The following is a 12847-nucleotide window of genomic DNA, read 5'->3' on the forward strand; positions in this document are numbered from 1 at the left end:
GCTTGGCAACTGGCATGTATTTATGACAATGGTACAAATGTGATACCATTTGTAACCTTCCCAGCTGGCTGCCAACAAGCAGAATCATTGGGTGAAGCAAGATTCGCTTAATGACTTCATGATTCACTTAACAACTGCTGTGATTCGCTTAACAACTGTGGCAAAAGGTTGTAACATGGGACAAAACTCACTTAACGACTGCTTTGCTTAGCAACGGAAATTTGGGCTCAACTGTGGTTGTAAGACAAGTACTACATTTAAGAAAAATGAATATTAGAAGTCAGGTAGGATTGATTCTTAATAGATTCCCATAGAAGAATTAGTGGGTATCTCAAATTAGATTTACAGCTGAATGCCACATTATTTTGGAGGATAAATGCATTGGAGAATTGACAGTTGGGTTAAATGGCTACCTCAACTGCTAACTCTTTCCATAAAACTTGTCCTCTTTTGTATTGAATCGGGCCAAATGTGCCAAGGTAATGCTTAAATCAGAAATGTTGATTGTTGCAAAGCAGAATTGTTCTCTAGTGCTCTTTAATATCATGGGTAAACAGTGACTGTGGGCCTCAATATGCAGTGGGCACGTTCCTTCCCAAGACAGATCCCAGGCCTTTGGTATCCTGATTATGCTCCTGGGATTCTCCTGAATATCAACATCCTTATGACAGACTCATAGTGTATCTGCCTGGCCAAGAAATAAAAAGCCCAAATTACTGGACGATGAAAAAGAAGTTTGCTACTTCATCATCTGGTCAAAGACTGTTTTTTGACTGACTGCTCCTGTCATAACAAATTGCCTCTGACCACCATGTTTTTTTTAGATTTTTATCCTGACTGTATTATTTTTATATATAACTCAAGGGAGAGAACATACCCAATACTACTTCCTCCTGCAATCCAATTTTCCCCACAAAAACAACCCTATGAGGTGAGTTGGGCGGAAAGAGAGTGACCGGCCTAAAGTCACGCAGCTAGTTTTCATACCTAAACCAGGATTAGAACCAAGGGTGAAATCCAGCAGATTCTGATAGGTTTTGGAGAACCGTTAGCGGAAATTTTGAGCAGTTCGGAAAACCGGCAAATGCCACCTCTGGCTGGCCCCAGAGTGAGGTGGGAATGGAGATTTTGCAATATCCTTCCCCCAGGAGTGGAATAGGAATGGAGATTTTGCAGTATCCTTCCCCTGCCATGCCCACCAAGCCACCCTACCCCCACTAAGCCACGCCCACAGAACCGGTAGTAAAAAAAAATGGATTTCACCACTGATTAGAACTCGTAGTCTCCTGGTTTCTAGTCTGGTGCATTAACTATTAGACTAAACTGTGGTCTAGTCTCATAAGATCTTCATAAGACCCATGTAGCCCAAACAATTGTTTTTCATAATTTGAGGCTAAAGACATTAAATTAGGATGGAAGAAGCTGGTTCTCATTAATGTCTAGATTTTTAACATAGGGTCTGTAGAAACAAAGTATACAGGAGTGTTGGTGCTTCAGTAGATAAATTTCCAAGCACACGTCTTAAAAATACACCTTAACCATATTGCTTTAGATGAGATGTGAAAGTAAAAATAAATGTGTGAATATCCAACAGACTTACACGGAGTGCTTCACAATTTAAAACATGGCATCTTTGGAGTTCTATCTTGAAAATACAGCTCTAAATGTCTGTGATGCATATATTTCTTCTATAATGGAAAAAAGAAATATACTAAACTTTTAGTACAGAGTCCTCAAAATTTTTCAGCTTTATGTTAGTGCAATGACTTGTACAAATCCACCTTTTAACTTCTCAACTATTGTATAACAGCTATATAGATTTCCCTCCCCAGAGACACTGAATATGAGAGAACAGTTTGCTCAAGGCCACCCACTGCATGTCTGAATTTAGCCAGTCAACTCAATTTTCCAGCTTTCCTAGCCCAAAGGTTTTGTGGGACCCCACCAGGGACTTTATAGGAAGATTTAAAGCAACATTGGTTTGCTGTTCTGACCCAGTAACATATAAGATCTTAAATTAATATCCTTCAACACACTCTGGTTTATGTGGTTTGTTTTATTTGCTTTATATACTCTGGAGTTAGGTGCCCCAGGGGGGAAATCTTAACCATATTTTTGTGAATACAAAAAGCTTGAGGTCTCTCTAGTAAAAACTTCCACAAAATTTGCTGTTGACCTTGGTTGTCTACTGGACTGCAATTTAATATATGGCGACCTTCTCATTCCAACCTTGCACATAGTTTAAGGTAAATCAGAGTTTTCCCAAATAAACAATTACATGATCTTTCAGCTTAACAAGAACAATTTCCTGTCTTGATCTTACTCTTAACCTCCCTCCTCCCCACTAGAGGAAAAAAAATGCTTCTGTTGTCATAAGTTCCTTTTGTTTGGGATATGATTTATAGTCATACAGTTACATGGCCACATCACTGTTGCTGACAGTGCTTGAAAAATTAGTCTCACTTCTGCATAAAACTTTTAGCTTTCTTTTAAATATAATCTATTGTCTTATAAAACAGATGGTTATATTAGATGTTTTAACTGCAAAAACTTCTAATCAGAAGGCTTCTTTTTAAACATTAAATATTTTAATAATTGGACTGGACATATGAAAATGAAATAGTTGAGGATGAATTGAATCATTCATTCTAAGATTATGAGATAAATAATTTATAGCAGTAATTAGATACCAAATATGTACTTCTTAGAAATATGTATAATGTAACATAATTTATGCTTAACATTAATATCAGAGAATGGCAGATTTTTTTTATAACAAATTTTATGATACAGGTAATTAAGATTTTAGGATTACCCTTTTCTGAAAGCAGAGAAGGCTACAAAAGTTATAAGAACAATCCAGCAAGTTTTCTTCCACTGGTATTCTGGGAATATCAAGAATAAAACACTGCTGGGATAAATTTTGATGTTCCAAAATAATGTTCTAGAAATAGCTTTAAAAAAAGTCTTGAAAATTACTCAGTAGTTCAGTTTCTTTCAGGAAATGATTTTTAATTGACAATTTTATTTGTCAAGTGTGTCTTTAGGAATATGGTCACGGTGAGCATCTAATGTAAACATCTAATATAAACCATGATTTCATCAGAAAAAATTAACTGTACATCATGACATCTTTATGGAAGCTCTGACACTTATATATGTGTATGTGAGACATGTAAAAAAGTGGTAGAGTTTGTATTGTAGTGTTTAAATGCACTTCGTGTAATTTGTGTACCACGAAACCCTTGTGTTCAAGTTTAAAATATATTCTCTCTTCCTTTAAATTAACAATATATTTTTTCTGGTTCATAGAGCAGGCACAGAAATGCAGACCAAGCAAAACAGCTGACTTCAAAATTAAATTTTAAAACTTTTTCAGAAGCTAGAGTTTGTAAATGTGTCTTTAAAAACAGTGTTTTTCCATGAGATATCAAGTAATGCCTATATAGCTACAGTTTGTGTGATATATATTGGGGTTAGTTAGAATATAATAACATAATGCTATGTGGACAAGCTGTGTCCTCTTAGGCTGTCTCCTCCTGCACATTATCTGATTTCAGTTCCCAAACTGTATTTTATTTTTACTTTATCAACTGGAACCAGACTGCTAATTTATCAGATGTTGTAAATAGGTCTTTTGCACTCGGGGATAAAAACATTATGCGTACTCAAAGATGGTACATCTACATCATGGATAGGAAGCCTTTGGAAACAAGGGCCATTGGAGGTGTTTACACAGAGTAGATGGGTTACGTTACTGAATGTAGTTATAACTGGAATTTGGGCGTTGGCTTGAGGTCTTATTTTAACTCTACTATGTTAGAGTTTATACTCTGTTTTAGTGTGTTTTCCACTTCAATTGATCTTTAGTTATGATTTTATTATTCTACGCCTCCTGGAGTTGTTAGAGAATGAGGCAGTCTTACAAATTTAATAAATAATCCCAAAGTGCCGTCACCTTTCAGAGTAGGCTCTAAGAGTCACAGAAAGAGGGCTAGATAGCACCATCCTTCATCTTGATGAATCCTAATTAGTTTTGTGGGAAGAAATATCTATAATATAATAGTGTTGGATTTTAAATTTGGGGTTTTGCTAATATTTTAAAATTTTAAAATCTAAATTTTTAATTATCAGCCTTTTATAATCTGCTATGTTTTAAATGTTGTTTTAATTGTATATATTTTGTGTTTTATCTTTGGCTGTACACCGCCCTGAGTCCTTCGGGAGAAGGGCGGTATAAAAATTTAATAAATAATAATAATAATAATATCTGGTTCAGTTTCAATCCGGGAGAAAGACACTGGAAACATGGAGGCTGATTGGAAAGATGGTTTATTGATGAAGCAGAACCATATGGGTTCTAGGCAGCTGACAAAATGGAGAATGAGGGGTTTTTATACATTCTCTTGGGCTTTGCATTTGAGCTTCCTGTTCTTTTGCAAGAACATGTATTCTATTGGCTGTTGTCAGATTCCCATGGGGTCATGTAGGGGTTATGTAGGGGTTATAGCTGGCTCTATAGGCAAAGTACAAATCCTAGGTGTTTGTCTGAGCTAAGTTTGGTTGAAGTTTCTGAAGGTGATGCACTGAAGGGGCTTGTGTTATGAAAGGGTGTTGGGTAATTCCTATTGTGGCTTAATGGCTTTTTCCGGTGTTGGATCTTGAGTGAGGGCTAATCCTATCACTCTGCCTTTGATCAGACTTTGCTGCAGGGAATTTCAAAATATCCTGTCTTGAATGGATTTCTGCCTGCAATATTTGCTTTGCCTATGAATAGAGCTATCTAGTTTTCAATAAGCTCTTTATCTCTTAAGTGCTGACATCTGTTGTGGGCTATTAAGGAAAGTGGGGGTTGCTTTCTGCCTCTGAAAACATGTTTCTCCATTTCTCCCTTTGGGAAATATAATATTCTGCCTTTTTTAAATATTCCTCAAAATATTTCATTCTTCTAGGAGCGGGGTGGTTTCCCATAATTTTTTTCAGACTATTTTACCACATGTAACATCTATGCAATAATTTATCCTTCTCTTTTATCCTGAGCTGCTTCTTCACTTTCTCTAGATTTGTTCAGATGATTCCTCAACTCTTCCAAGCTAAATGCATGGCACGAGAGCTAGAACAGATGCATATTGCACTAATAAATATTCTATTGGTAGCCAGACAAAATAGATTGGACAAAAGTCAAACTATTTCACAACAAGTTGCAGATTTTCTAATAAGAATTAAGAAATGTCATGGGTCTCTCAGTGTTAAGGATTTCAATTCTTATTTTTCTAGAAGTGTTTAATCAACAACAGTCCAAAATCCTAGCTGAAAACAAAAAGCAGCTGAATATTAAAAACCATTAGTATTTCTCTTTTTGAGTTGATTTGATTTCTCAGAAAAATTAAGGAAGTGGGCATCAGGTTAAACCAAACCAACCAATTTTTCTGTTTCAGTTAACTGCTTCTTCAATGTTCAGTAGGAGATTTGCATGTTTTTTGTTTCCTTTATCAGAAAGCCACATTCTTTGTTCCTAGTTCTTCTCTTAAGAAAATTACTATTTGCATTTAAAATTCGGTTTTATACCAATTTCTTTATTTACCCATATTGAGAATTCTAATTGGGTAATGAGAAATGCTCAGTTGGCTTCACATATTAAGCAAAACATGGTTTGATTTGAGTTTACTAGTTCAACCAAATACGGAGGACTTCAAATATATACTGTATAAGTTCTATATTTATTTGTGACTAGAGCTGTCTGGATTTTGCAGCCCAGATTTGGTAACTCTGGTTTAAGTTTTTGTGTGAACCTCACCAATTGTGGATTGTAAACCATGGCCAGATGGCTCACTGCATTTCCCGCCCCCCCTTATTTCATAAAACATACTGTAGGTAAATCGTAGAAGTCTATAACTTTGTTCAGCACTTGTAATTCATTGACTCTTCAGCACTGTCACAATGAAACACGGTTGCTGCTTTAAAAGTTAAAGATTACATGGTGGCTTTCTATGTGGAAACACCTCATTGATAGTATTTTGGCTAAAACAAAATAGTTGGGGTTATGTTAAATTGGCTATGATAATATTCCTGAATATTTTTAATTCCTGGAAAAATATGTGGCATTGTTTTAGATTAGAACAAATAGTACAAAAGTTACACTGAAAGAAGTACGAGATATTTTATACAAAATTGTATGAAAAACCTTACAAATTCTTTCAAATATTTAGCTAGTAAATCCCGTTTGAATTTATCAAGTTTTCTTTCTGTAATTATAGGACCTGGCTATGTATTGTTCCATTTATATCACTAGAATTATCATTTAACTGCAATGAGATGTTAAGTTTATATGTGTGAACATGCAAACTTAGAGCTAGACTAGTTTTTGTAGTTGAACAGCATTTTTTCTTGGCTTGCATTAGCTGGATTCCCAATAATTTTCAAGGCAATGCCACTTTCCAATTAGTTTTTTGCGACATAGTAAGATAAAATGAGCAATTGTTTTTATAAGTATCAAAATATAGTCTAATTTTGGAAGCTTCAGAGAGAGATCTTATAGCAAACAATGTAAGGCCTGTGAAATCTTAGTAAAAAAACAACTGGTTGCAGATATTTCTAATATATTTTTCATAATTTTGGGCCCAATGTCAATAGAAGCAGCAGCAAAATTGTCAAGGGGTAAGGAATAGTTTACAGCAAATCTAGACTTCCTGTTCACATTGGGATTTAAAATCTTAAGTGATTGTTCTTTAAATCATAAAATCCCTTGCAAAGAAATTTTATTTTGAATGTCCTAGGGCAAATTCCCATGTTCTAGTTTTATATTACAGAATGATCCCTATGTATATAAACAATACAAGGCTATATTAATTTAATGGTGCCATGAAACATATTTATGTTAAGTGTTCTATCGGGCCACATTTGTAATTCCTACAGTTCTGTGGATTTTTAAAAGGAATTTTATCAGAATATTTGTTCTGTTGTGAACTCTTATGTTTTAACAAAATAGCATAGGGGCTTCTTGTGTACAAAAGAGTTTTTTATTCTGCGTCTTAACCATGTTAACTATATTCATGTCTTTTTCCTCTCCTGCTGCTGCTGATGTATTGAGGGATTGTCTTCTGTGTTTTTGTAAAAAGGAATAATCAGTACAAGAAACCACTAGGCACATAAGCAAGACAAGAGTAGAATCAGCTATGTTTAACACAGAAAGTCATTTCATCCATCTTCAGCATTCCTTAGAAACGTAGGATAGTCCTACCAAGGACACTTTTACATCTTGCTTCAAATATAGTTTCGGTAATGTTTTCTATGACTTGAAGTTTGTCCACCTATCTGGAAGCTCTCAATTTCAGTGATCAAATGATGCTACTTACCTTCTCTCAGTTTAATAACCCACAAGTTGGCTAAAGAAGCATTTGTCTTGTCAAGCTTTTCAAGAGTTCTGAGAAACTACTTGCTAATTTTTTATATAGCAAAGCTGAAAGTTATTAAAAGTGTGTGAACATTTCTATATAAAGAGATTGCTATATTTTCTGATAGCCTTAGCCTCAAGGGGGATTCTAGGACTGCATATAGGAAAGGAATAATTTTGTGTGTTTTGGAATTGACTAGGTTTCTGTTCAAGTGATAATGTATGAAAATATCCAAGATTATTACATTATCAATTGTTTGCGTATAAGAATTATGTTTATATCCATTCAATATTTATTTATTCATTAGAGAACTCCTGTTTTTCCTGCCAGGCTGATTTGAAAAAACTATAATTCAGCTAACACTTCATGCCTTATCTTTTCCTAATATAGGTGAAACTGATTGCTCTTATTAGCTGCACATAAGAAGCTTTGAGTAAAAACAGCTAAGCTCAGCAACTTCAGTTGAACTACGAAACATTTAAGTCCTAAATGTTAGAAACAAACAAAATGAAAAAAAATTCCATTGATGTGCATATAAATAGGCCTAGCAGAAAGAACAGTGGAAAAGATGTACTATACAACCAACTTGTATTCACAGTCTTTTACTAACTCAGTTTACCTTTATGATGGATGTCAGGTGGTAGATTGAACTGTATAGAGATGGATTGGTGAGCAATTTCTTTTTAAAATACAATTGGGGGAAAATGTGCTCTTAAGTTTGACATCACCAAAAAAAAAAGTCTAAATTCAAAACTTCTTTCTTAAGGGTTCAAGTCATGGCTAAGTATTCATACTTAGCTAAATCTGCTGGTAGTCCTCGTCTTATAACCACTCACTTAGTGACTGTTCAAAGTTACAACAGCACTGAAAAAGGTGACTTATGACCTTTTTTCATACTTAGGACCAGGGGTGAAATGCTTCTGGTTCGGATCGGATCGCCCGATCCGGTAGCGATGGCAGCGGGTAGTTCAGAGAATCGGTAACAAATGTCACCCAGTCACATTGCCCCACCACCAAGCCATGCCCACAGAACCAGTAGTAACAAATTTTACATTTCACCCCTGCTTATGACCATTGGAGCATCCCTGTGGTCACATGATCAAAATTCAGACGCTTGGTAATTGACTCATTTATGTCCTGGGTCATGTGATCACCTTTTGCAACCTTCTGACAAACAAAGTCAGTGGGGAAGCCAGATTCACTCAACAACTGTAGTAATATATTTAACTACAGTGGCAACAAAGGTAGTAAAATGGGGCGAAACTTACTTAACCACTGTCTCACTTAACCACAGAAATTTTGGGCTCAGTTATCATCGTAAACTGAAGACTACCTGTATCTCCTGTTTGCTCCTTTGTGTGATGAAACCAATTGAGCAAAAGGGGCTGGAAAGTGGAGGAATTTTAGTCAATATAATGGAAAGGCAGGAGATTGAACCCAAATCATTTTCACCCTAACATTAAAAAAAAAATCTGTTCGGAATTGTGAAGGACTCTTCACCCAAAAGTTTTTCATTGTGTACACTTTCTGGACTGACCATGTGAATATAGATTTTTAAAAGTTCTATCAAATGAAGAATTCTATAGCTTTTAAGCCCAAATGTGCTTACAGCAAAACATATTAAGGACAATATACACTCTATATACATTCTGCTTGCTTTGTTTTGCATTGCTTCCTGGAGTATCTTTGTGGCTTTTATATGAAAAGCTACATGTTGTATTTAAGAAAAAACATGGAAATCAATAAAATTAATTTCAGTCTGTCATTGGTGCTCTTTCATATATTTCTATTCTCTTCAAAAACTGGAAAAGGCCTCTTCGGAATATAGTAAGGCTCTGTACTAATTTCTTTTACTTTTTAAAATTCTTTTGTACATGATTTTTACATCTGTTTTGATAAGCAGCATATACATTTTAGAAAATATAATTTTTCTCCACAGATTCTTTACTTCCACCATTCCATGAATGAAGGCAGGAGGATTCATATTTCAAATAACTATTTTTTAAAAAATGTGAATAGTTGCTGTGAATGATTGTCCATCGTCATTCAGACTGAAAAAATTCATCACATTTGGTCCTAAAGGAATACTTTATATGTAGTTACTTTCACTGTTTCCTCTTCTCATTTTCTAGTAGTGGTACTATTGTACATCCTAATTGTATGCATTATAATTTAATGAAAAACATTCTCAGAATTTTGGGAACACAACTGTTTCCATTTTAAGGAAATGCTGATAGACTTTGGAAGGTAATTGAGACTAGTCTTCTATATGCAGTATCTATCTATCGATCTATCTATCGATCTGTCTATCGATCTATCGATCTATCTTTATGCCACCCATTTTCCTCACAGAATAATGTATTGTAGAAAGCTTTGATGAGGTGCTTCTCTTTACCAATGCTTTTGGCTGAGCAGGTCTTCTAATCTGATTTGTGAAATAATTCCATTGAAACATGGTCCTCGCTGAAGATTCATTCAGAGACTAAAGAGTAACCAGGAATGCCTTTGAGTTCATCTGGGGTGGGGGGCAGGGTCTAAGTAGACAACTGTTGAAAAACTGGATGCTATTATTGGGGTAACAGCCCCAGTTCCTGATTAGGACGCTCTGGAACGCTTCACAAGAGCAATGATGTCAATAGATTGAAAGTTGAAAGAGATAACAAGTGTGCAATTATAGGGAAGGGATTCTTGGGAGCAGTAATTTAGTCAGAAGTTTTTGTTGGTGGAGGTTTGAAGTCTGATATCTACATCTATTGGACATAATCCAAGTGTTGCAAATAATATCTTCACGTACATTTTTTATTGCTTTTTAATTATTAAGAAAAAAAAAGAAAACACAAAAATAATAGTGATGTTGATGTATCTTCCTTTGACCTCGCTGATTGTTCTTTGCCTCAGAGGAGAATTTAGTAAGTCCTATCTGCTTGCCAAACCTGCTGATTTTCCTAGGGAACAGGGTACCCTGCTTCTAAAAAGAGAAAGTTACCAGTAAGTTTCACTTCATGTTACTTAAGGAGGTTCTTCTGATATAGCCAATTAACAGAGATCTCTGTGAATGAGCTATGAGTATGCAGGAGCTACTTCTGGTACTGAAGAAGTCTCAGAAATGATACAAATATATCAATAAAATTGTGACATCATAGTGTCCCACAAAATGTATATCATCAATATACAATGAATTTCACCTTCATTGCTTTATACAGGCATATTAAAAATAATGGTGATTTTTTTTTTTTGCGGGGAGAAATAAATAGCATGGTGTGGATCTGCTTACTTACCTATTTTTTTGTCTCATTAAAAGTACCAGATTAGATTAATGAAGGTTTACCCCCTTTTAAGCATCAGTGCAAAATGTGATTGTTTGGGGATTTGTTTAGCCTTGATGATGTGTTACTGAATTTTCCCTGAGGTTCATCTTTCTGAGAGTTTTGCAACTGATGATATTTCTAGCTTATGGAGACCCTAGAACAAGCAACTGTTATTGGAACAGTCGTAGCAACACGGTATGACATGTGTGCTACATCTTTCATGCAAAGGACATTTTTGAGTCCAAAATTCATTCTTCCTGGCAAGTTCAGTGATTGACAACCAGATGAGCAGACCACAAGGACAAAGAGCTGATTCATATAAACTATTGTCTTGGAACATTTTCATCCTCATTTAGTTGCTTATTGTAGTTTTTCCATGGCTGGCTGTGATGAAAAGCTCTAGACTTCCTGTTTAGAAGGTAGCTGGAGAAGGAGCCATTGTGGTAGCAGTTTTTCTCCTGTGAAAGCAATGTGTAGCCTAAGAGCTTAAGTTTCTTCAAAGGTATTGGACTTATGCCATGGGTCATGAGTTCTCAAACTATGGGTCATGTTCCCCCAGGGGGTTGAGTTTGCTATTTATTTTTGAAAGTCTCTGTGTTCTGTAAATGAGAAAATGATATAATATATTGTTATATAGTCTAGATTTAATGATAAGATCAAAGATTGACTTCATTTCAATAGTTATGTCTAGTTACCAAATGTGGCCTTTTCCCCAGCTTTTAATTTTAATAACTATAATGCACGCGACCTTTTTTTCTCCCCCTATTATTTATCTTTGAGGATGCTGAGAGAGAGAGAGAAAGAGAGACAGAGAGAGACACAGAGAGAGAGAGACAGAGAGAGAGACACACACACTCCAGTCTACAAATCCTGCTATGCTGCCCTCTCATATGGGAGGGCAGAGGCTTCCTGCGACAAAGAGCAAGGCACGCTGTGAGTATGCCAAGAGTATATACTTCTATTAGGGTTTCCCAAGATATGAACATTATCCCAATATTGGGCAATAGTGATTTAGGAAAATGTTACAGATGAATGAACACTTTAGTGATATCAACAAAGGCATAAATTCATACTGTATTGCATAGGAAGAAGGCAATGATAAATCACTCCAGGTTATTACCAAGGGAAAACATCTGTGGAGATTCTTGGTCATGCAAGTCATAGTTGCTCAAAGGTGCTTTTTTCTTGAGGAAGAAGAAGTAGAAAATGTTTCGCTCAGTGGTGAAATCCAAATGTTTTTACTACCGGTTCTGTGGGTGTGGCTTGGTGGGTGTGGTGGGCGTGGCTTGGTGAACATGTCAGGGGATGGATACTGCAAAATCTCCATTCCCACTCCACTCCAGGGGAAGGATACTGCAAAATCCCCATTCCCTCCCCATTCTGGGGGAAGGATATTGCAAAATCTCCATTCCCTCCCCACTCTGGGGCCAGCCAGAGGTGGTATTTGCCAGTTCTCCAAACTACTCAAAATTTCTGCTAGTGATTCTCCGAACTGCTCAAACTTTCCACTACCAATTCTCCAGAATCTGTCAGAACCTGCTGGATTTCACCCCTGGTTTCGTTTCTCATCCAAGAAGCTTCATCAGTTCTGATGGCGGGAGGATAGAAAGATAGGTACTGACAGTTGAGACTGGATGGTGGGGGGACCCTATCAGAACCTATCCTTCCAGCCCCAGTCTAAACTGTCAGTACCTATCCTTCTATCCTCCTGCCATCAGAACTGATGAAGCTTTTTGGATGAGAAGTGAAATGTTTTATTCTTCCTCAAGGAAAAAAACAACAACAATCCAGTTGCTTTTGAAGAAAAAAAAAACAAGGTAATCTCCCTTGAGATTACCAAGGGAACCAAATGGACAGGCAAGATAAAGTGATTGGACAATATTGTGTTGGATGACTATCTTGCCTGCCCATTTGGTTCACAGAGTGCTAATGGTATTTATGATGCAGCTGAATTAAAAAAAAAGAAAAAAAACCCCCTTCTGGGTGCCTAGTTACTGATCTGACCATGCAGGGAAATAAACCTGAAGCTGCAAAGGAAATTACTGTGGTAGCATGAATGTAAGAAGCATAAACAAGGAAAAGCTCAACAAAGTAAAAGCATTTAATGAATTAATTATTGTTTAACAGTGAGGATAGGAGCATATG

The 12847-nt window shown here is 36.0% G+C and overlaps 1 protein-coding gene across 7 annotated transcripts in view; it reads left to right on the forward strand.

Moving 5' to 3' along the window:
- Positions 1-12847, forward strand: part of GTDC1 (glycosyltransferase like domain containing 1) — a 283243-nt gene that overhangs the window by 7833 nt on the left and 262563 nt on the right. For 4 of the 7 annotated variants that reach the window (XM_058193506.1, XM_058193515.1, XM_058193575.1 and 1 more), the window contains exon 1: positions 11483-11635. The exons of the other annotated variants lie outside the window; for them this stretch is intronic. In XM_058193506.1, coding sequence (XP_058049489.1) covers positions 11578-11635 — 58 coding nt within the window. In that variant the 5' untranslated portion in view covers positions 11483-11577. Of the gene's footprint in view, positions 1-11482; positions 11636-12847 lie in introns of those variants that run through there. 7 annotated transcript variants of the gene reach the window in all.

The sequence above is a fragment of the Ahaetulla prasina genome, chromosome 1 (genome assembly GCF_028640845.1).
Source record: "Ahaetulla prasina isolate Xishuangbanna chromosome 1, ASM2864084v1, whole genome shotgun sequence".
NCBI classification, from domain to species: domain Eukaryota; kingdom Metazoa; phylum Chordata; class Lepidosauria; order Squamata; family Colubridae; genus Ahaetulla; species Ahaetulla prasina.